General features: G+C 42.1%; 1 protein-coding gene across 2 annotated transcripts in view; it reads right to left on the reverse strand.

Annotated features, from left to right (window-relative positions):
• SDK1 (sidekick cell adhesion molecule 1) overlaps nt 1–25,228 on the reverse strand; it is a 393,582-nt gene that overhangs the window by 56,599 nt on the left and 311,755 nt on the right. For both annotated transcript variants that reach the window (XM_051632376.1, XM_051632375.1), the window contains exons 25-32: nt 24,856–25,093; nt 19,228–19,343; nt 18,766–18,955; nt 17,040–17,138; nt 8,653–8,847; nt 4,692–4,893; nt 2,583–2,686; nt 791–861 (exon numbers count right to left, since the gene is read on the reverse strand). In XM_051632376.1, coding sequence (XP_051488336.1) covers nt 791–861; nt 2,583–2,686; nt 4,692–4,893; nt 8,653–8,847; nt 17,040–17,138; nt 18,766–18,955; nt 19,228–19,343; nt 24,856–25,093 — 1,215 coding nt within the window. The remainder of the gene's footprint in view (nt 1–790; nt 862–2,582; nt 2,687–4,691; nt 4,894–8,652; nt 8,848–17,039; nt 17,139–18,765; nt 18,956–19,227; nt 19,344–24,855; nt 25,094–25,228) is intronic.

Genomic DNA, 25,228 nt, shown 5'->3' on the forward strand with positions numbered 1-25,228 from the left:
TTTCACCACAGTGCAATCTGTCCAAAGCTATCCTTATTATGTGAGTGGGACATTGGCTCAGGAGCAGGGTGGGCAGAGGCTTTCCAGGGTAGGTTATGGATAACATGCAGTACCCCACTGGGTTCCCTCTATTTATGCTCACTCTGCAAAAAGAAGCCTCAGGTACAGGGTGACAAAATGTTCCAGCATCTCCCAGGAGGCCAGTGTTGAAAGATAAAGCAAGGCAGAGGAAATGCCTATATAAAACACAAACTTGGCATGAATAGTTTCACATCCAACTTAGAGATATTACAGAGAGCTCAAACTTCCTTTCTTTCCTCTGAAGAAATCTCAATTTTTAGCCTGCAAAGATGCAAAAAGGCATGTGGAGTTCCTCAAAGGTATGAACAGGATCTCAGGCACAGCAAATGCTTCTGATTATTTCAGCAACGTGGGATGTGAAAGTGAGCTTTTGATTTTGTGGTGGTTCCTCTGTTGAAGGTTTTCAGTGTTAAGATGCCCACCAGTGAAAGCACAGAAGAACTTGTAATGATCTTGGGCATCGCTACAGAAACTCCTTTACCTCCTGAACTTTCCATCATGGGGCACCAAATAAAAGCAACTGCCACAGATTTCTCTCCATCACTAAAATATGTGCCCAGATCAGGAAAATAAGGAGGTAGCTGCAGTCCTTCAACTTTACTACGATACTTCCAAGCTGAGGAAAACGTTCCTTGCAATGTGACATTCAGGTCAAGAAGTCAAAGTAACAAAAAAATTGTACAAATGCAAAGTATTTAATTTTACCTACCTGCCACTGCACAAGGACAGATGAGGTCGTGTGGGGAGTTACTAACACAGAGCTGGGTGGTTCACCTGGAACTAAATGAGAAAAAACAAAGGTAACCAAAAGAGTTATAGCAAGAGGGTGGAAAATGGGCAGCTTTTATTCATTGAATTCTTTTCAGCAGCAAGGAAAGAGGATCTTTTATCCCAGCTGCTACACAGTGGGTCTCAAAAGTGATGTGGATATGAAAGCTGGAATCCAGGTGGAAGCCCTGCCACTTTTCCCACATCCCGTGACCTACCCGTGGCCTTGGCAACTTGAGCAGGAATAAGGGAAAAGCTGAGGGCATAAATTTGGAGGAAACTGCCGTGGGCCAGCTGCTCATAAACAACTGGATACACATTTGGATGGAAGTCCAACCAGCTTTGCATGCTTGAAAGTGTGAGCAAATTGTTCCCAAATTTTTCATGATATTTTGGCCACCAGTGGGACAAGCCCACCTTGTTTTTAGGAGTCCATGTCACATATTCACAGATATCTTGATTTACCCCGGGTCAGCTCATTCCTGTTGAATGAACAGGAGGCAGGGAAAGCTTATCAGGAGCTGACAGCCCTCCCCAGCGTGATGCTCTAGTGGCAGCACCAGGTTTGCTCAGCAGAATAAATGTTCGGTTAGTTAAGGAGGTGAGAAGCTTTCACAGTCTCTGTCGTATTGTGAGGAAGCCAAGCACAATTCTGGGTTCGCTATAGTTAAATTCAAAGAGAATTGAAAATAAAATTTTAAATTCTGAAACAGGGAGTCAGTGCTGCCTCGTTAGTACCAGTTACAGCCTGCACCAGCACAGCAGCTGCTGTTCAGGAAGGTGGAGAGCCAGGGTGTCTTTAGAAGGCTGCTAGGCACATTATTCAAGTGTTACAGAGCTTCTTTAACTTCAGGTACTCCTGAGCTCTGTCCTGTTTTTCTGATTTCAAGATCACATTTTTTAAACATTCATTTGCGAAACCGCTCCAAATTTTTAGATCTCAGTGTCACATTTAACTAGTCATGCCTTGAGCTGTATTAAATACTGGCTATTTCCTAGCATGATATATGTACATATATATATGTGTGTGTGTATATATATATACACACGCATCCCAGCATTACCCCACTTCCCAGACCAGGGGTATAAATACTGATCTTTTTCATTGTAGAGTTCCTTTCTTCATTCAAGACATCAGAGCTACTTCTGCATTCAGGCACTGACTTTATACAATCAAGGAATTAGAAGCCAATCTCTGAGGCTAAAAATAAAAGCCTTGTCAATGTCACTCACAGTTTATTAGCCTTGATCTACAGGATTAAATGCTCCTCTTCCCAGGAGCTTCATATTCTTACTTATATCTCAGCAATTTTGCCATGTTGCAGGTTGATGTGGATTGTGAGTGAAAACAATGGAAGAAACTTCTTTAAATGTATGCACAGCTCTACATTTATTTTTAATAATCTCTCGTAAATTATTCAATTTTTGCAAAGATAATGGTTAGTGCAGAGTTTGGAAGCCAATTAAACAGAGTTTAATTCCATTTTGAGACTCCTGAAAGTATGATTCATTATCAGAGGGCACAGCAGGACACTTAAGGCTGCCTGTTATTAATTCAGCCACATCTCATTATTACCTGTATCAATCTCCTGTGAACAAAACTGCACTGGATGCTGAATTGTCACTCCATGATCCCAGCGGAGAACAGATGGTTACGGGTCCCGCAGTGCCAGAAGTGCTGGGGAGAACCCACCCCATGGTGATGCCCCAGTGTTCCTCTCCCCCTCTCTTACCATCCTGCAGAGTTGTAACCGCTTCAGTCTCCGTGCTGAAGTCACTGTCCCCAATGTCATTGGTTGCTTTCACTCGCAGCTTGTAAGAGGTGAATGGGTTCAAGCTGTGGAGTGTAAAAAACCAGGCTGAGGGATGAAGTCTCCCCACACCACCCCAACTTGCTCCTGAACAAGCCTCTGCAGAGAACCTGCCCATTGGCAATTGGAGTCACTGAACACTTGGTCTCTTCTCCACATGGCCTTTTCTTTGCAGCCTCCCCCAGCTTCCTCAGGACACGAGGAGTTTGCAGCCTTGCAGCCATCAGCATCTCCTCAAATGTTCATTGTCAGGTGTTCCTGACAACACACATGGATTCATAACTGCATTGGGCTCCAGGAAGTAGCCAAGAAGCAGCAGTTCCTGGAGCAGCCCACAGCTGAGGCTTGTTGGGAAGGACAAGATGTGCCATTATCCAAGTTTTGCATGGCTCTGCCAAACCTGGTCTCCGAGGTGCTTTGTCTGAGGTGGCCTCAAGAGAGATCTTGAGGTCAGCTCATCCTCAGTGCATGAACAAGGGTGGCAGGCAACGAGGAGGGAGGGCACATGCCCAGGGTCACCAGCACCCAGCAGGCACTGGGAGTTGCAGTGCTGGCCTTCCCACTAATCCTCCAGATCACACTGTTTGATCAGTGGGCTTTATTTGTACTGAATGTCAAATTAATGCTATTACCTGGATTATTTAATAAAGACAGTAACAACAGGTTCCTGCAGCTCTTTTATCTATGCAGTGTTTTAAGATATGCTAAGAGTGATTTTCAGCTGACATAACCTCAGCAAAGATTCTTCTGGCTTGCCTTGGCAGGGAGAAAGTGTGGGGGAAGCTGTAGAAGCCAGAAATGCAGAGCTGTAAGTTACAGGGGATTTAGCTAATTAATTGGTAGTGTCTAGCCATCAGCTGGCAGCTGTAACACTGACTCCAAACCCAAGTAAAGTTACTTGTAAGGAATGATTAAACACCAAGGGATAATGCACCCTGATGGGCAGCACCTTCCCTTCACTCACGCACCACTCTTCTGGACTTTCACAGGAAAATGCTTTTAGCAAGGGGGAGAAGAAATCTTGTCAGTAGTTCCACCCTATTAGGACACACCTACAGCAACTTGAATAATTTGAATCATCTTTCTTGATCGTTTGTTTTCAGTAATGCCAAAGGCTAAGTGACATACCTGCTCTCCTTGATTTTGACTGGGAAGATACTGGGTATAATTCAGGGTGAACATAACACCTCCAAGGTCAATGAATTTGGTCTATATTTGTACTTAAAACTGTCAAGATTTCCTTTTTCTGCACAGCTAGACAAAAGGAGACCAATGTATCTGTACCTTCTGGCACATGACCAGTGAGCTGCCAAGTACCATAGCCACTAACATGCATCAGTCTGTTTTTATAACAGACCTGGAAAATCTATATCTGAATGCTTTTAATACTTGATTCTCCAAAAGCTCATGGCCTTCAAAAAATAATCTGATTTGTACTAGCTGGTCAATAGAGGAAATGGACAGCAAAACAAGTACCTTCTCATTGGCATTCAATTGCTCTCGCAGATGTTACAAGGACTTTAATTACAATAGCATTGCCGAGGATATAATGAAGCCTGAATAACAAAGTTTCAACATTCTGACGCTATCTATAAACTTCTGTATGGAAAATACAGATAAAAATGCTTCTCATTTCATTTGGAAAAGCTTATATAGAGATAATTGCAATGCAGCAATGAGAGTGGATTTTAACATCAGTCACTACTACAAGGATTTTTAACTAGCTGTATTTTACAGAGCATTGTGTAGCTACATAAGGTTCAGTCCAAATAACATTATCTACCTTGCTGAGCTTTCAGGAAGGGCTTAAAAAAATGCATTGCAATCCAACTTTAATTAGATTTATTGCATGACCTTTAGCAAATCTCTCAACTGCTTTTCATAACACCACCTTTAAAATGGGAGCAGGGACCTCACTTAACCTCTCCCCCCCTAAAAGCCTGTGAATTTGATCGATGCTTTCTTTGGCTTCCTAGCTGTTGGAAGTGGCAAGTGTGGGAATTTCTATGCTTGCCTGGGATCATGTGGTACCTTTCAATAATGCAGGATGTTGCCTCGTGGCTGATGGAAGAGGAGTAGGTTTGCCAGTCTCCGTTTGGCAGTTCTCGCACTTGAACTGTAAAATACCGTATCGGGGAAGACCCATCACTGCCAGGGACCCACGTCAGGAGCAGACTTCTTGATGACACATCACTCTGGGGAGTCCTCAGCTGCCTGGGAGGTGCTGGTCGTTCTGCAATTACACCATAATTTTTACTGCTTTAAGAGGAAATTCAAGCTAACATAAAATATGACAGCCTGGTCTGATTTTCATAGGGGTAATGCCACAGGAGATTGAACTACTGGCTTTGCCCCATGTAGTGTACAAGCTACCCCATTCCTTAGCCTTCTACTGCAAAGAAGAGCAGTAAAACTAATTCTTATCCCCCTGCACAAAAGTCACAAGTCACTAACACTTTCCCAGCAAGAGATCTCATACTTGAGGGAGTCTTAGCCTGGCAAGTTGAGGAAGAATCAATAGGATGAGCAGCAAAGCAAACCAAGGAAGTCTTTAATGAAACTCAGCTGTGCTTCCAGCTACAATTGTTTTTTTGACAGAATTTACCTGAAAACTAGTTCACTTTTTAACTTAGTGCTTGATAACATGGGACTATATTCTCTCTGTGCTACATAACATCCTCTTCCACCAGCTGCTGCCCAGTCGAGGCTTGCAAATGAGGAATGGATGAGTTGGAACAGGCTGGTTTGCAGCAGAGTCCAAGCATATGACTTGGAGCCAGTCCTAAATTCCTGCACTAGTTCTCTCTGGCAAGGAACTGGGAATTATTAGCAGCTCCTGCTGCTGCTTCCAGACTCCAGCCTGGAGATGGAGCAGACCTGGGGCTTGAGTATTTGCTGCAGTTCCTTTCAGACCTCCCCAGTTCTTCCCTTTTGCCCACTAACCTTGAACATGCAAAGTCAAACCAGAGTTGAGGGAGATCTCTCCAGAATAATTAACCGTACACCTTTCAGATGAGGCAGGGAATGGCAGTGCAGGTATGAGCACACCAGTCCCCAGGTGTTCCAATATAGATCTCCTTTCCCATCACTGTGTCTCTGCACTCCATCGATTTCAATAGAGAAACTCTATAGAGTGAGGAATAATTGTTTAATTGTTTATCATGAAGATTATTGATTCTGATTAAAATGTGTGGCATGTAATAAAGCAGAAATTGATTGGAGACACCGCAGTGACTTGCTTTTGAGAAGCAATTCAATTCCATCAGCACTTGTTTCCATAAACACACCTTGCCCCGCATGGCTCCGCACAGTGTGGTGAGCACCTCATTTCCCTGCCATCCCCTGCAACCATTTCCTGTACGTTTTGCCATTTCTCTGCAACGTACTCTGGCTGACACCAGTGCCCAAAGATTTGTAAGCCATTAGCTGGAGGAAGCCCTTGGTGCCAGCAGCCTGTGAGCTGCAGTACAACGCAAAAGGTCAATGCCTTGTGCTGACAGGCTGAGACAGGTATTCAGGGTTATTTTATCAGAGGAAGCAAGTGTCATGCAGGGATTTAATACTCTCTGCTGATAAGCTCTAACCAGCTTGCAATTTTGGGCAGGTCAGATCTTGCAGTCACTCTCCCATGTTTTGATTTCCTTGTACTGCTAATGGGAGATCTTAAAATCTCCCACATGACAAGATACACTTCCTGACTGTTTGTACAAAGCCATTTGTAAAAAGAGTTTATTTAGGGGAGTTTAGCCATGTGCTAAGGTGAGCTGTTTGTGTAGGAATGTAAGGCCTATGGACTACTTTTAATTTCTCTCTACATTTCCATCTTCTGACTCAGTTCTGCCCTGGTCACTGGTCTTGTCTATTCTGAGGAGTATCACCTCACTGTGTAGATTCAAAGCACAACAGAAAAAACACTGGAAAGTGCAGCTACAATAGAACTTGGGATCTGTAAAACACAACCATCATTGTAAAATGTTAAGATTTATATTAGGATTATCCAAGGAATTTAAAAGGACAAGAATGATCATTTTTGCTATTTTTCGAGGGAATTTTTGTGCCTGCCTGCCTTAGTATCAAGGACTACAAGGATATTAAATGCATTTTTATTAATGGAAATTAGATATTCTTTTCACTCTAAAATATTCATTGTACTGTATACAAGTCTCAGGCTTGTTTATTCACTTGTTAACAGAATAGCTGCACTGGATCTATTTCTTTATCATCCCCTCATATCAATCTTGCTGATGTGTGATTACACATTTTTCTCTTTACATTGTATTTATGGGATCACTTCAGCTAACTCTCAGTGCCCTGGGACTTGGTTCCACAGCATGCACAGGGACCCAGCAGAGCCATCCATCAACAAGAGAAAGGGTCCATTTTGTACTGTGACTTGTCTGTTCAAGATAACCCTAAAGCATTGACAGCAACAAGGGATCGTTGCTCCTGCAGCAGAGCTGGGAGTTCTGCCTCAAGCTTTTGTGTGTCGAGCAACAGCTTGTGCACAGTCTGGGAAACCTGAGCACCTCTTGTTGAAAAGGAGAGACTCTGAGCTTTGAGCATTCACTCCATTGGGCACGATGGGGTTTTTTGAAGCTCCACATGTTGGTCTTTAAATTTCCACTTTGACAGCGATCAGACAGGATCGAAGAAACCTTGAGCTGATAAATCTCTTTGATGGACAGTATCTTTAGTAGAGGTCCTCTGAGTTTCCTAATACAGCTCTAGAGGTTCTTTCTCCAAGGTCTGCATGGTTACGTACTGGGAAGGCTGCACATAACCTGGAGAACTATGCCAGTGGGAATTTTAACACCAACCAGGTGGGCCAGAAGTAGCTAAAATGCACCCCACCAGTCCTCGCTGCTGATGGTTGAGCATCAGCCCAATGTCCTCTCTTTTTTGATGTGTTGTAGGAAAAAATAATTAGGAGATGTTGTGAGCAAATAGCACAGAAGTTCCATGGTTCTAAATTTTGAGAGAGAAATTTTCTTAAAGACAGTATCAAGAGAGCACAATGTGTCAGTGGCTTGTGACACAAATTCCAATGATGCACAAGGGACTGATGCTGCTGAAGTTACCCTGCCCAGGTTTGACTTTGCTGGCTCAAAAGACCAGGTATGTCCTTTGCAACGGAAAATGGCACATGGGGCAAGATTGGAGGAAAACCCACAGTCCTGTTTTCTGCCAGTATATTCCATTTTAGCCCTGAACAGAAAAAAACCCCCACAAAATACAATTTTTCTAACTGGCAGCTCTGGAGATCCATTTAGTGTAGAACTGAGTGGTTACTTGAGCCAAAAACATTAGAAACAACCAACGATGTAGAACAGTTTCTGTAATACCTTAGATGTCATTCACATTTGTTTTGAACCTAAGCATCTGGTTTCATTTATACACATGTAACTCCTGCTTTCTCCAAGTAGGTTTCTTACAGAACACAATTTGATTGGGGATGCAGAATGTGAATAATCATTTTACAGCTGATGCAAGAAGCAGAAAAAATCTGGTCAATCCTGATGCAAACACTCTGCTCCAGTTTGTGGCAGTGAAAGGCTAGAGTAATTACTAGCACATTAGGTCAGGTCTGAGGCACAATAGAGGAGCCACAGAGAAATCCTGCCTCTCATTTTGTGTTCCCTAATCAATATAATTCATCCATCACTTACTTTCTTAAGATTGCAAACTTTCCAGAAAATGAGAGACCTGAAAAAAAGATCTGACTGCAGAAGGAGGCTGCATATGGCCAATATAGCAGCTGATGGAAAAATCAATCTCCAACAGCCCAGCAGGTCAGAAGAACTGTGTCTCATAAAAGTCTGTCTTGCTCACCACATTTCTCAAATCATGATGTTGCTATGGTTCAGGGCAGCTTTATGGGGTGAGAAGAAGGAGGTGTACAGGCTGCAGCCTGTTATTAAAATTCCCCCAAGTTTCAGCACAGGCTCCAAGGCATGCAACAGAAAATACCTCAACCTGTGGCTGCAAGCATTACCTCTTTTTTCTGTTGTGATCACCGTGGCTTCCAGAGGCTCCCCCCAGCCCTGCCTGGTCTTGGCAGATGTCCGGAAGATGTAGGCTGACTCAGGGGTGAGATCTGTAGCAGTAAACTGCCTGACTGTTGAACCAACCTCCACTGTGGTGAACTTGTTGGGACTGCTGCTGGCCAGACGGTAGGCAATCTGGTACCCTGGAACCACAGCATCCACCAGACAGAGAAAAAGGTTAGGAGTTTTTTCTTGCAGAGATGAAAGAGCCCCAAACCCATTAGTTGATCATAATCACTTTGTTGTCTGAGACCAGAACAAAATAATTTACTTCCTTCAGTGTTATAAAACTCTGCTATACAGCAGCCCTGCCCCAGCCAGGCTCCCTGCCTGGGAAATCACACGCAGTGGCACACACCAGGGGCTGCTCAGTATTAGCTGCCATAAAACTGATGTCACTTCCCATCCTTTATACTAACAAGGTACACGACCAGTTTAAATTTTTCTGAGCATACTGGTACCTTTTCGAAAAGACACAGGGACAGAGTCTGTGCAATTAACCTCATCTAGTTGAGTCAGTTCAAGGAAATACTCTCACATTTCAGCTTTCCACCCAGGCACACCTGCACACATGCTCACACGCACTTCTGCCCTCTCACAGTGGCTCAAACTAAAGGTTTTTCAGCTGCAGAGCAGCTGGATTGCAGAAGCTGTGCAGCCTTCACACAGCTAGAGTAGAGGCTTTCTCCGGCTTTTTGCATTTGCCTTTTCCTCAGCTCTCCCACTCCCCTGGAACTGCACAGCGAGTGCCAGAACTGCCACTAAAATGATCCTTCTTCTGCCATTCAAAACTGTTGCCCTTGCCCACAGCCCAAGGAAGCTTGCAAGCTGTGAGGTCCTGCTTTGACCATGGAGCACTAAATAATCAATTTTGTTGATGCCTGTAGGTGACAACTCCCATCCCAACCTGCCTGAAAATTAGGAGCTCCTGGTTCAGCCTGCATTACTGCTGCTCCAGCCATGCAGGGGAGGGCTTCCAGAGTTCTCACGCACCACTAGCAACAACTCTCTCCCAAAGAGGATCTGCCAAATGTTCAAATCCCTTCTGTAAACCCAGCAATTGAATCAGGCTCTCACTTCTGGAGCTCGACGGTAACTTTCAGTCCAGCTGCTGACTTCCCAAATCAATTAATATCAGAACTAGTGAGGGGCTTTATTGCCCAAGCTGGGTACATTTGTATGATTAAACACTTCATGAAGCTACACAGGGCAGAGGGCAGCCAACAAATCCAAATCAAACCAGCTGAAAACAAAACAGTCATGGCATGATTCTGCCAACCTTCTGCTCGTCTTCTGAGCAACAAAGGGGTCTGCAGCACCTGGGACCATCTCTTTCACTTGGAATTAACATCCCAGCTTGAGTTCAAACTCTTACTGCATTTTGGCTGTAACAAGAACAAGGGGAGCCAAACCTGGCGTGCCTCATTTGTGAAGGTCAGTGCAAGAAATCAGAGATTTTCATCTTACCTCTGGCTTTTAGACAAAAGCAATGACATTTATTTCCCACTGTGCATATGCAACAATTACCACGTGCACACTCATAGAAAAGGCACAACCAGAGCTCCTGTGCTCCCTTGAATGAATGCCATGCTCACATGTGGTGCACGCTGTCACAGCAGTGCAATTCAGTTGGGATACAGATGGTATTAATTTTGGAATGCACCAGCATTTCCTTGTCCTTTTCTCTTTGGCAGCTATGGGGGGATGTGGAGCAACAGCCATGGCTGCCTCACCTCCAACAAATTCCACTGACACTTCCAAGAGTGACTTGTCTTTTCCGAGTGCCTGTGGTTTCAGTCTGAGCTCCTGCATGTTGTGGCTATAAAGAGGTTTGGGTAAAGACCTGATTCACTGAAGTGCCTTAACACGCTCTGGGAACTCACGTTTGAAAACAAGCAACAGCAGCAAGAGACCACGAGTGCCTGAGCGGGCTTCGCTCCTCCTGCCCGGGGCTCCCTGGCATGTCACAGCACCCGGTGTCAGGCACATTCCTGCAGCAGCATTTTCACAGCTGGCTGGATGGCATTAGACTGCTAAAGAGTGGCCTGATTTTTCAGAGCTCCTGAGCATGCTTAGATCCCCACAAAGCCTTAGGGTTTTACACTTTGAATGCTTTGTTTTCCCCCTGCAAACTACCTGCTTTTACCCACGGCACCAGCTCTCCTATTACTGGTCCAAGATATTTTACCAAAGTATTTCTGTAACTTTAGCACTACGGTATTTTGATATTTTTAAAAGTCCACAGAAAGGCAGCTAGCAACGGGGAGAAGAAACAGACACACTGCCATCTTTTTTGTTTATACAGATGTGAAGAATGTGGGAGTGAAAACCCTGGTGCAGGATCTCAATAAGGGGGAACAACCGTCAAAGAAAAGCACTGGGGAAATTTTAACAGCAGCAGCAAAGATGAAGGAAGAAGCAACTAACACGGCTAAAGAAGTTTCATAAAGGGACACAAGAGATAAAGAATAAGACCTGGAGGGAAACAGAGAGTATTAAAAGAATAGAAAAATTGATTTATCTAGTTATTAAATATAAGTATGATATCTGGGATACATCCTTGTTGAGCAATTTCCTCTCTTTTCTAAACCTTAGTAAAATACAAAGTGTAGTTAAAATGTAAGGAGGGAATAGAAAGATAACTCTTTACTGCTAAATGGTGGAAATTCAGGCTGGAAAACCAGTTACAAACACAGATTAAGCAAAGGAACACGTACATATCTAGGCCATTGTAATAACTTACACAAGAGTGGAGCCTTGACTAGTGCAAAAACTAATTTAGCCATAAGAAAGAAGAAATCACTTGTCACAGCCTGTGTTCTCTGACAACCTCCACAAACTCCCTTTCAATGCAGCCCTGTGAAAAACAGTATCAGTCTTCACTGTCCTCTCCTGCATCTGCTGTGCTGACTGACAGTCTGGGTAAATATCTGTTTTCCTAGATATCTCAGCCCGAGTTTACACAACCAGAGCCATCACCTTTACATATTTCCTCAGAAACCCAACATTTCCCTCAGTCCAATTCAAGGTAGATATCCAGCCTCTGCACCTGAACTCAGCTCACTCTTACTGCTCCCTACAACCCACCTGAGAGATACCAGAATCTCAGTTTTCATCCCTAAATCTCCCTCTCCTATGGAGACTGCCTGGGACAGCCAGGATACACACTGGCCTCAAAAGCATTGCTTTTCTTTTTTCTGAGTGACACCCAAGGCCTAGTATTTAAACCACAACTTGGGTAATAATTAGGGCTAACACAAGATCAAAAAGATAAAATTATGGAGTTGATGAATTTCAGCAACAAGGGATGGGAGAAGACAGGAAATGTTAAGTGAAATCAAATGAGGCAAATCAATAGAGGTAAATGGAAAGTGTTCAAAGAGAAATTAATGTATGCTCAAGGGCTGTAAGAGGCAATAACTGCAGTTGCTGCAGTATAGGAGTAAGGAAGCTTCCTTCCTTTAGTAGATTACAGCAATAAGATGTCAGAGATATCTTATATTAAAAAAAATATATAAATAAAATCAAAGGTTATGAATGAAAGTAAAAATATGAAAAGGTGATCAGACCAAACTTTTTGGGAAAGAAATATCTTACAGAAAATGAAGTATCTGGATGGTCAGTAAGAAAAATTTATTCATTCATTCACTGTTTTCTTAATTTGTCTCCCACACCCTCCACCCTCCCATCTAGCGTTAGATCCCAGATCTCATCTGCTACTGGGAGTTCTAACCATTAACCAGGCCAAAACTGCATTTAAAAAAAAAGCCCTGAAAGATCAGCTCCTCAGGAGTTTTTTTCTTCATTGAAACTAGGCTTATTTGTGCATTAGCATCTTTTAAAGTATGTTTTGCACAACTAGAGGCAGGTTCCTGAGCTACGCTTTCTGAACTCAATAAATGGCAACAGCCTGAACCGCCTGTTAAGTGTTAGGTCATTATAACACAACTGGTGGATTCCCCAAAGCAAACAGGCAGGAAGATGACAACACAGCACGAATATAAAGGAGCTTTCAAGCTCATCACCATACAAAGCCCTTCAGAACTGACAGCACCCGTTCATGCAGGCCATGGTGCTGTAGAGATACAAACACTTATTAATTTGTCACAGAACTTAGGGAAAGCCAAATGATATTGGGAGGTTGTGGTTTGCCTAGTGGAGCAGCAATCCAGTTTGTTGATTTTACTGCTTATCTGTTTAAGGGCCAGAGGGTGTGAAAATGCAGTCTAGGATCAAAATATGAATTTGCAAACATGGATTACATCCAATTTTGGTTCTAACTCTCAGTGGAGTTCTTACACTCTTTTGCAATAAGCTTCAGGTAAACACTAAATACAAAGACACCACGAGGAATACTAACCAGGGCCTGAAAGGACACTAGTTGAGCTCTGGCTTTCAGGGGAAGCTCATAGCTAGCAGAGCCCACATGCACATTAATGCAGCATTTTTCTTCAAAAGTATTTGAAGAAACTCTGCTGGGTGCTAGCTGAATGGAGTGCAGGAAAGAAGACCGAGCTAAGCCTCAGAAGGTGAGCATTACATTCCCCAAAGGAGAAATTCAAATATCTAACAGTCTTCCACAGTAAAATATTTAAACAAACAAACAAGTAGTTTTTCCCTCTTGGTGCCTGCCAGTATTTCATCCTTCTAATCTCTCTCTGAAATACTAGAACATGTTTTGATATAGATTACAAAAATGGTAGCTGCAAAGGTGCTCGTGTAGTCAGAGGACAAAGCTAGTAGGGCAGGAACATTAGTTTAAAGGCTCTGAATATAAGTTATTCCTGCAATGCAAGTATTTTTTCTCTCCAACCCCAATAGTGAATAGGACACTGCACAAAATCATGTTAACTTTTCCAACAACTACACTTCAGTGCACTTGGCTGCAGTGCTGAACTCTGTTAAGAAAGTTCATTACAGTAATGAGAGTTAAGAGGTGTACAGGAAAAAATAAATCAATTTGCAACCTTTGCTTATAATGCAACACGTTGGGTTTTGTCTATTTTTGAAGCACTTCTCACTTCTTACGAAAGATGACAGAAGTACCCAGGGTAATTTTTAGTTTCCCTTCCTTACATTGGCAGCTAACTAGCTCCTCCATCAAACTCAGTATTTCTACTGTCAAAAAAAAGGCCAAAAAAAAAAAGACAAAAAAAAAGACAAAAAATAAAAAAGGGGGTGAGAACTGTCAAATAAAGACAATGGACTTCAAAAAGGTGGACTGGGGAAATTGGCAGGTAACGTCCTCCTGGGGAGGAATTCTAAGGGAAAAATGAATTCAGGTTCGCTGACTGTTTTAAAAGAGACAAAAAAAGGTACAACTATCCCAAGGCAGACAAAAGCCTATAAGAGGCCAATGTGTTTGCATTCAGAGCACACTAATGACCTGGAAATCAAAACTGAATTGGACAAAAGTTGAAACAGGACACATGTCTAAGGGAGCGTATAAATAGACAGCACAAGTATGTAGGGACAAAACCAGAATGACTAAAGTGCAAAGAGACTTATAGCTGAAAGGGCATCAAAGGCAATGAGAAAGTTTTTGTAGATACACTAGAAATCCAAGAGACAAAGGAGGGCAGGTCAGCTACTGGGAAGCAAAGATGAGCACAAGACAAAAGGGACAGAAAAGAACATAGGGCTGGTGCCTCCATTGCTTCATTTTCACACACAAAAAGTTGATGCTGACTCAATACTCAACACAAATTAAACCTGACAACAATGTAAGCAGGGATTGAGGCTGGAATAGAGAGCAGGTTAGAGAATATTTAGATAATCTGGATATAATCAAGTCAGGAAGGTCTGATGAAATTTGCCTTGCAGTGTCTGTATAACTCTCTGGAGCCATCTCCAAATAATTAGTGGTGATCTTCAAGAACTTGTGGAGGACAGGTGACATCCCAAAATGTTGCAGAAGGGCAAAGAGAGTATCCTGTCTTTTTAAATAGGGAAAGAAAAATGAGAGGAATTAGGAACAAATCAAGCTAAGGTTCAATACCCAGAAGGACCCTGGAAAAAAAAGATGAGTCGATATGTAAGCAAACATGAGGATAATAGAGTGCCAAGGAACAGCCAATATGTATTTATCTGGAGCAAATAATAAATATCCAATAATCTATTTTCCATTTTGACAGTGTAATTGGCCAGGTGGGAAGAGTAGATAGGATATATGTTGACTTTAAGCAAGGCTTTAATATGGTCACACACAGCCCTGTCAGAAGCAAAAAAGAGAAATGGATTCTAAGAAAAATAGTACCCATTTTGACTCATTTTTTGACACACTTTAAAAAAAAGTAAAAATGTTGCTATCAGTGGTTTGCTAACAAACTGGGAGTGCACATTATGTAAGGTCTCATGAGATAAGTCATGAGTCTTGTTCTGTTCAATATTTTCATTAATGATCTTGCTGATGGAATTGCCATTCTACTGGCAAACTACAGAAACAGAACCAAATTGTGAGTAGCTGTGAGCCTTGTAGAGGACAAGAGTGTAATTTAAAGTGATGTTGATAACAAGGGGAGATGGTCTGGAATCAGTAGGATGAAATTCAATAAAGGCAAATCATCACACTTACAAAGAAAAGCCTAATGCACATGGAAAAGAGGGACTGACTGACCTGGAAGTGTCAGAAGAAGGGTAGGAATTAATGGTAAGTCACAGACCTGCTTAGTTAGACCACCAGCAATGCAAAAAACCCAAGTCAGGACAGTATCAAGTATCCTGGAAAGGACTGTGTAGGACATCAGAGACAACAGTCTACATGCTAACCATGCCAAGCATTCTTTACAGGACACCCTCCCCTTTCCTTCCAGCCCCGCATTTGTAGGATTTTATCATCAAGATAGCAGCAATGAGCAAGAACCACCCTAGAAGGGATGCATTGCACCAAGCACTGTGCAAAGACAAAATAAAAGAGAGTTCCTAATCCACAGAGCTTGCAACTTCAGCAAATAAGGCTGACAAAGTGCAGCAACATGAGACATTGGAACACAGTGGGGAGAGCAAAATCTCTTTTGTACTTTCTCATCATTTCTATCAAAAGATTTTTTTTTTCTCCTTAACCACATCCTGTGATTCAAATCCCAGTCACTGCAGTGAGTGAGTTCTAGGACACAAAGTTCTTTTAAAAAAGCAACAAATCAAACCCACGAGACAACCTGGAAGCCAAGCTTCCTTGAGCTGCAGAGAAACCCTGCGTGGATCTGTCTCTGGCTGCCAAGCTTCACACAGACTCCTCCTCGTGCTCAGAACATCCCTGCTGCCTTTGCATCCCAGTTGATGATTTCCCTGCATCTTCAGGCATCAGGATCACTTTGGAAAACCATACACCTGAGCAAACACTTTGCATTCTTGATGCAATATTTAAACCCAGTGCAAGACAAGTCCTATATTTAGAGGAATGCCACCAACATGGTAGCATTTGTAGTAGGCAACCTCCACCCACCAATGGAGGCTTCAGGATATATTTCTAAAAGACTACATCAAGCCTGAACAATGACAGGGAAATTAGAAGCAGAAAGGCCTGGCAGACTGAGAGCTAAACAAAACCCAAAAGCATTTGCATCTGTTTTCAGAACTGAGTGCCAAATCTTTATTCACCAGCTAGAACGACTGTAAAAATTGTTTAACATCAGCACACAACACAAAGTTGCTGTGTAACTATTAGTTATTTTAATTTTAGAGGCAAGAATGGATTCTTACATTTTAAAAGTCTTCACATTTTAAGCACAAGTAGCTGCTGGTGTACGTGTTGCAAAGGCAACCCAAGAGTTACTAGAGCAGGAAGGTAAGAAGGTTTTTCACAAATTCCTGTCATCCCTTGCTGCCCTTATTTCCCTTGATGAAAAGCCAAAAATGAGTTAACTCCTTGTGATCTGTCAGTCAGTATTATCCAGACGAAGCAATAAAACAGAAGCACACAATGAAAATGAAACATTGGGCATGGCCAGCAAAGGTGAGTGGGGGAAGGTTGGGAGAATCCAGCTCTCCAGGCACGTTTCCCAACAACCACCCAGGTTACAAACCTAAATGCAGATGGGAAGAGGGAGGACAATTCAAACACAGAACCATGAATGACACATAATTCTGGCTCAGGAAAACACACACCATGGAGCCTGGCAGAATGTTCCTCCTCACCACAGGGTACAATGTCTCTCAGCTGACAAGGAGACATTTTGCTTTGCTTTAGTCTCAGATTTGCTTGTGTGTGGGTTCTAATCCAATGTGAAAGGGACAGAAAAAGCCAAAGTGCAAGGGGAAGGAAAAGTCAACAGGCAGAGCTCTCTCTGGTCTCCCCTGCTCTCCTCCCAGCCCAGGGGTTGCTGTTCCCTCTTACCCAGAATAATTCCGTTGGGCTCCTCCGGTGGCTGCCAAACAATCCGCACGGATGTCAGCCTGACCTCAGGGAACACCAGCCTGACAGGGGGCCCGGGGGCTGGAAAGAAGAACAGATCCTGCTAGCAAGCACTGCATGTCCAGAGGCACTTCAAATTCTGTGCTCACCTGGCACAGAAGGCAGCTCAAGCTGTAGCTCACCAACAATAAACAGACAGATAGGAGAACCTACGTGCATACATAATACCAATTTATTCTGAGGAGTCCTGTCTGTGGGACAGGATGCTCTGACCTCTGTGGAGTCCTACCCCTGCAGCTTGATGGGGGAGCTCTGCCAGAGGCCCCAGCCCCTCTGACCCCCTAAATCCCATGAAGCAATTCACTGAGTTGTGTACATGGGCAGTTAAGTATCAGTTTAACACCTGGTGGAACTGAACAAGATCTCCTCTCCATGACACCAGTGCCAGCTTTGAACTGCCTTCTGATTTTACATGTGTTCTTTAAACACTGGGGTCAGAGCAGGAGAACCTAGGGCAGGTGAGATGCACACTGATACAGCAGGCTGGTGGCTGCACTGACCATCCCAGGTTCACAAAGCGAGGAGATGCTAATTCACACATTAGCATCCACAAGATTTCCCCTTCAGCACAAATTCCACCTGCATTACCCCTGATGATACTTTTAATTAAGTTGAGCCCAGAGGAGACACAACTTATTTCTGTCAGGGGTATGAAGATGGAAGAACAATTTGTATCACTTGCCAGCACACACTTCAGGAGGGAACAGCTATAATGGGGTTACCTAAACCAAACAGTTTTAAATATTTCTCATTATAGTCTGATATGTACATTTCATTGAGTGCTTTTTCTCTCCCTAGAGAGTTCTGCTAACAGTAATTTCTCTTTGTTTCCTTTCAAAGTAAAGGCAAGTCCCCACACAAGCAGAGTGTAGAGAAAATGGCTTAAAAGGATTTCAGGGAGTCCTGCCCAAGCTTATTCCTTCCCTGCACTTTATGGAAAATGACTTGTTAAGCCAGCAGTCTGAATGTGTTTTCAGCTCAACCAAATTACCCTGATGAAGTAGCTTGTAGAAACCAATGTTTATTCCATCACTGTTGAAACACACTGATGAAAAAAAGAGAGACTTTTTTTGGGGGAGTAAAAACCAGATGCCTCTGCCTCTCATCTTAACCTTCATTTCATACTGATGTGGTAATGAAACTAAAAGTAACATTAACATCTACAAAGCAAAAAATATTGTAAGAGTTGAGGTAAATTTCTGTAAAACTCCCTCAGCAGGGATGCTCCCATCACACCGACCTGCTCAGGCAGTGCTGGGGTGAGGGGCTCACCTGGCTTCAACACAGCAGCTACCAAGCTCATGGGAAGCACTGGAAGCAGCTGCAAAAAGAAGCTGGTATGATCATCTTCCAGGGTCAAAGCCTTATTCTTTTTGGAAAAACCCTGAGGATGGATCACTAAAGTTGCAAATTCCATATCTCTCCTTCAGCCCAACCAGACCCAGATTTATTTGGTTTGGGGTTTTTTTTTTTTCTTTGTTAGAGGATGATTGAACTCCAACAGGAATTGATATTTGATTTGAAAAAAAAACCCAATAAATCAAAATAGGCCTAATTTGGGCTGTTACCTAACTTGCATCACTAAAAGAAAGCAGTCCTAGAAGGATGAATCCAATAAGTGAAGTATCTTGGTGACCTCTAAACTTACCATCATCCTTGGTTCTTTCAATAACTGCAGGAGAGCTGGGGACTCCATCCCCAATGCGGGTGAATGCCAGGACCTGGATCTCATAGAGCACATATTTCCTCAAGCCAGAGAGCAGAAAAGACTGAGTGTGGTTCCCTCTGACTGTTTGGCTCTTTGGTTCAGTGTCTAAATCTTTTGCTTTGAAAAGTATCTGCAGAATAAATGTATATGAAATGTAGAAATAAAAAAATTGTTAGACCAGGACTGAAAACAGTGGTATGCATTTTAGATTCCTTCATTTCACAAAATGCAAAATGAGATTATAATCCCCAAACACCTTTTTCAGAACCAGCACACTTCCTGTGCCATCTCCAGCTGACTTAGGAATAATGTACATACCCAGCAGGTGAAAAATAAGAAATGCAAAAACATACCTGGGTAATGCAATAAAAAATAAGTAAGCATGAAACTCCAGTTGCATACCTTATAACCTAGGATGAGACCATTCTGCTCGGGTTCAGGGACTGCAGCCCATGTCAGAAGGATCTGGGTTGAACTCACAGCCTCAGCAGAGACATTCTCAGGAGGAGCAGAGGGAACTGGAATCACACGGCAGAGCCAAAAGCAGAAATAGGTAAGACATACCAGATCTTTTTGCTTCATCTCCCTATCTGCTTGAGATTGGTCCAGCATCCCACAGAAAAGTATTCAAATCCAAAAGGACAGGGATAGGTTCTAGACAATCCCTTCTCCTCTTGTATTCATTCTGCATCCTCTTTGTATTTCAGCCTGCTTTGCAATTTCTTGCCAGTTCACCTCAGAAACCACAAAGTTTGCAAAGAGCTAAATATTTAATACTGATCAGTGTCTACAGACAGACAGTGAACACAGACAGATACTAATAAATTTCAGGTTCTACATATTTGCCATAATTAGAATCAAGTTGAAATCTCTGGACTTGTACTGAAGTCTATCTCCTAGTATTTCTTTCCCATACATTTTATATCCCAAGGCCAAAAGCCAGAAATCTTTATGAATGGGAGTTTATCTTATGGTACAATCTGTTCTACCAAGAAGTGTTACACCACACTGGCTGGCTCCCTATATTATCTGAGAGGAAATGATAGCATCTTGTCTAGAGTTAGCAATAATTTCAACCAGTGGATCGTTCTCCCAGTTCAGTAAAGAAGTTCTTTAACCTCTGAGCTTTTTGATGATGTGATAGTGCTCAACATTTGCAATACATCAATTATAGACAGATACATTAACACAAGGTGTATTTTCAGGGCTTGATACAGTGTAAATGAAAGAAATGCCTGTTTCATTTATGTTGCAAAATTGGCTTTTATGAAACTAGAAACATCATTAGAAGTGATGGCACAGGAACACCGTAATTTTCTCTGACTGGGGAGAAGAGCAAACTTGCATTTTTCTCATGCCATTAAAACTGACCATTGCAGAACAACCCACAACTGGAAGCTTTTGCAAGCAAGCTTAATAGCATGCCATGTTAGGCAAGCAGGATTCCAGGCTATTTTTTAAAGTTCACATTTTATGCTGCTCTTTTGCATTTTTCCCCCTCCCCCTGTGGCGTTTCCAACATCTGAAGGGCACAATCCTTTCTAAAGCACGATACACCTGTCAGACCACAAGAAAACATTTCAGCAAGTAATGTTACACAACTACTTAAGGACAGTAAGGCTTGGTTAGGTCCTGAATATATCACAAAAAGGAGCACAAATCTCTGCCAAAAGTAACGCTTTCCTGGCTGTCGGAACAAATGAACAGATCTGCAGTTTTGAAGGAGCTCCTGAAGCTCCTAGCAACATGAACGAGATAATGAGTATGACACCAGAATTAATATAAATTGGAAAAAAAAAAAAAGAAACACCACCCCCAGCCTTGTGCACTCAAGGCTAACCACAAAGATAGTAATTTCTGAAACAAATTCTCCATTACCAATTATTTGGGACATGAGGAACAGAGCACCATCACACAAGACAGCAGCAGACTAAAATCCATCCAATTTTTTTTTCTCTTCTGATACTGATATGACTTTTTAAAAAATTTTATTTTATTTTATTTTAAATCTTCTCCTAGATTTATCCCCCACAAGGCTATAATTATGTTAAAGGAAAATAGATTGCCAGGAGCCATGAATGCCTTTGGATAGCTGCCATAACTTTATCTGTAGATCTTCACAAAGAGCTACTCCCACATGAATCACTTCTGGAGAGAGAAAGGGTGGAGGTGGGTCGCAGGAAACCAGAATGCGTAGAGGAAAGAAGCCCTTTCCAGCCACATTTATTTTTATTTTATCTAGTTTGAAGCCTTTCAAAGAGAGAGAGAAAAAGAGTTGCTTTATTTTACAAATATTTCTTCTCCGCTTTGATCAGCAGCCACGAGATTTCCTGAATCCACAAAAAGGGAGGCTGTGCCCGGGCTGGCCCTGCGTGCAGGCTGGCTTTGAGGTGTGTGCAGGATCATGCTGCTGGCAGGGCAACTCGAAAACTCACAGAGGAGAGAATGGTCTATCAGAAGATTTATTAGCCCAGACTCCTCTTAATTCCCAGCAACAGCCGGAGCAGCTAAATGTCCCCTCTTGCTGGAAAGGAATCTAAACCCAATGCCTAAACAGCAAAACTGCTTGTGTTCACCGAGTGCACTTTAATTCTCCAGTTCTCATATTAGTGTTGGGAATTTTATTCTAACATGGATATATGAATTCAGGACTTGCAAATGGTATTATGGATCTTACTATTGCCAGTCTTTCATCAAGTAACAGGCTTTGATTGACCCTTTAAGACTGAATTGAAACACAACCTTCATTTCTCTGACCCCTCTCCTCTCCCAGAATATCATGATTCAAAGAAATCAGAGTTTGCTAAGACTAATTAGTAGCTTGAATGAGGCATATAGATCTCTTGTTCCTCTGCAAGCTCCCTTCTCTAATGCTGGTGTCCTTAACTGCTGCACTGAAGACTTTGTTATAAAAGCCGAGTTCTCATTAGTAACTCTCAAGAACAATACAGAAGCCAAGCAGCAGTGTCCAAAAAATCTCAGAGCTCTAACAGACTGAACCAGAAATACTGAAACTAAATGATGAGCTAATCCAGCAAACCACCAGCTGCACAGTGTACTTTAGAAGATCAAACATAGAAAATTACAGTTACTGGCACTTTGCACTGGAACTTCAATAGGAACTCAAGTTTTTAAGGTTAACCATGTTGGCATCTAAGATCATGCATCCTCTTTCTACATCTAACATAGTCATATTTGATATCTAGCAAATGATGCAGTTTTGTGTCTCTAACTGAGCCAAAAGCAGCTTTTAATAAGCTAGCTTGTATTCTGGCTTTCTAAGAAAGCTAGATATTGAGATGCAGTGGTTCTCTCCATTTTTGCAGCTCTTTTTAGCTGTACATCCACCACAGTTTTTTGAAAATAAAAACAAAGTTGGCAAACTCTACATCTGATGTCAATTAAGAAGTGCAAATTAAGAGCTGAGTTCATGGCTTAAGTAGCATTGCTGCAGTACACAACCATTTTGTCTATAAAATTAGATACCACAGGCCAAATTCTCAGCTTGTATAAATTGACAAGTCCCCGCGGTGACATTGGACCACATTTGGATTATCAAGTAGTGCTTTATCACACCACAGTAGCTGCTTTATCAAGGTCAGCCTCTGATACATCACGAGATTGATCTTTGCCATAGGTACATAAACATGCTTCTGTAATAGCTGATTTTGTACGACAAGTAAACACATTGATGTAGCTGAATATTAAGAGCCCAAAAATATTAAGGCACTGGGTTAGGTGTATTTGAGATGAATTGTTTGTAACTAAAAGGAAGCAGCCCTGTCAAGGTTGTTCTAATACATTCGAGGTCTTCACTTTTTCTTGCTTTTTCTATATTGTATCAATGTCAATTTATTGAGTGCAAAATGAGCTTGTCACTCTACAGTTTTTTTACACTGTAAAATGTAATGAGTTATTTAATTTCTAACATGATAAAACCATTTTGGATTGATAAAACCAATCCTGTTTAAAATTCCTCATTCATCTTCCTTCATCTTCAGCTGCTTGCAACCCTATCCTAGATTTATATTTTAGGGTTTCCCAACTGTTTCCCAACCAAGCCTGGGCTACCAAAACCTACAGCATAATTTATTCTCTTGTAGCTTCTTTGGTTTCAAGATGTTTTATATTCCAGAGGTTCAGAAACCAGAGAGTACCTGTAATGACATGCTCTCTTACTGTCAGCATGTGGGCTCAGCTATTAGTGATACATTGAAAACATAAGCAGTAAATAAAATTTTTCTTATAGTTCAGAAGGTAGACCCAAAAATGCTTTGACCTTTCTCTCTGGTTTTAGGTAGCTTTTATTTGCATTTTAATCCCATTTGACTGTGCATCCAGGTTAACTGCAGAATCCCTGAAGTTCCCTCATGCAGCTTGCTGCTATGTCAGAGCTTCTTGTATACACAATCTAAGAAGATACAGCCAAAAGTGTGAGCCCTGACTTGCTCTATTCAAGAAATCAGATGTTAATATCAAAGAAAACACATGAAAAAAACCCCAAATTAGTCCTTGTGGCCTAGATCACAGTTTTGTGTTATTTTGATCCAGGTTTCTGGGTGCCTCCTACAATCAGTTTCAAGTCAACCTTCTTTTAATACTGCAACAGAAAATGCCAAATACACACATAACCTCTGATCTTTAGATGCTGAGCAAGAGCACTGTAATCCTCAGGCTTTATGAAGTCACTAATCTTGGTATTAAATTTCAAAAGAAGTGTTTGAAGAGCAGCAGAAAGGAGAACTTGGAGTATGTGGTACCTTCTTATTATGATACAGAACACTTCAAAACTCTTTTGTTTGGGTCAGGCTATCTCTTAACTCCAGCAAAGCACACCTTGTTTAAAAGAACTCTGGCAATATCTTTCCAATTACTGCTTCCTAAAGAGCAACATTCCAATGGAGAGGGATGAGTTTGTTCAGCCTTCTCCTCTGCTACTTCAAAGGATGATTACTGGAACCAGCAGAACAAATCCTGCCCTGGACAGCACATCCATGTTTTCAACCCAGAAACACTGTGTGGTACAGAGTGCACAGACATATATCTCTGTCTGTATGAGTAGGATGTGAATAAGATTAAACTCCAAAACCTTTTTTATTAAGAAAAATAGGAAAAAATTAAGAAAAATATCGGTGTTGAGGTTTGCATAAATACAGGTAACAAAGAGCTGTTATTATTAAACTTTTAAACCATGTATGTAATTAACTTTGTTATTCACTTGCAATATAAATTTTAATGTACCAGGTGCAGGTTTGGAAACAGGTTTTGTGGAAGCTAGAGAGCAGCTTTTCAACATCTGTCTTCACTGTTGCTACTAAGCTAAAAATAATCTACTGTTGCCTGACATGGAGAGTTTACTTCAGATATTTGAAGTCCCTGTGCTAGTCTGGAAGATTCAGCAAGACAATCCAGTGCCCAGTGCTCCAAGTCTATGTGCACGTTATGTCTGTGTAGCCTTGTACACAGGATTTTAGAAGGCAGTTTTGAAAACCTGTTATCAAAAGCTTGGAGAATTATTTTATTTCTTCATGGGTAATCAGCTCTCTAAAATAATTTGTGCCCTTTCAGAAATATTTGATGCTTGAAATGAAATTTCAGATAACCACGACTGTGAGATCTGCCACAGCCTAGAAGCAGAGAGGGAAAGGGGGAGAATGAGGGACAGTGGGGTACCAGGCACAGAGAGGGAGCATGAAAGACCTGCTCAGCCAGAAAAGGCTGTGTACAAGCTTCTTGTGTTGTGCATACTGCTGCCAAACAGGAAATGAGAGGTTGTTTTGTTGGCTTTAAGTAAATAACCTGCAGGTTTATGCATGAAAGCAGGGTAGGCATAAAAGAAATAAATAACTCCCTCAAATGTCTGTATGTCTTTTTGGCTGGAGTGCTCCTAGAGGTTGTGTTTTTTTCTTTCGTTTTAGATGTAATGGATCAACAGGCAAAACCAAAAATTGAAAATATCTGAACAAAAGGGCAGGCAATGCTGAAGTTCTGGGCTGTGTCCTTCAGAGCAGACACGGTGCCTCAACTCACCGGACTCCCGTGTACGACCTCTCACTACTTCGCTCCACGGTCCTGCCCCAATGGCATTGAAAGCCTGGATCTGGAGATCATACTCTGTCCACTCTTCCAGATCTTCAATCGTGTACTCTCTTTCCAACCGGTCGTTAATAACCTTCATCGAGGTGGGAGACTGCAGATCCACACGCCAGAACTTGACCCTGTACCCCACCGACTCCGGGTTGCCGTTGTACTGGGTGTCCGGGAGGGGCTGGCGAATGACACAAAAACAAGCACAATATTCCTATAAAAAGCACGTTGCCAGGGCTTTCCAGACTGTATCCCAAGACTGGCTGAATTCAAAGAACCAAAGGAAGGTGAAAAGGATCAAGATGCTGATTTTCTG

The sequence above is a fragment of the Apus apus genome, chromosome 14 (assembly GCF_020740795.1).
Source record: "Apus apus isolate bApuApu2 chromosome 14, bApuApu2.pri.cur, whole genome shotgun sequence".
In the NCBI taxonomy this organism is placed as follows: Eukaryota; Metazoa; Chordata; class Aves; order Apodiformes; family Apodidae; genus Apus; species Apus apus.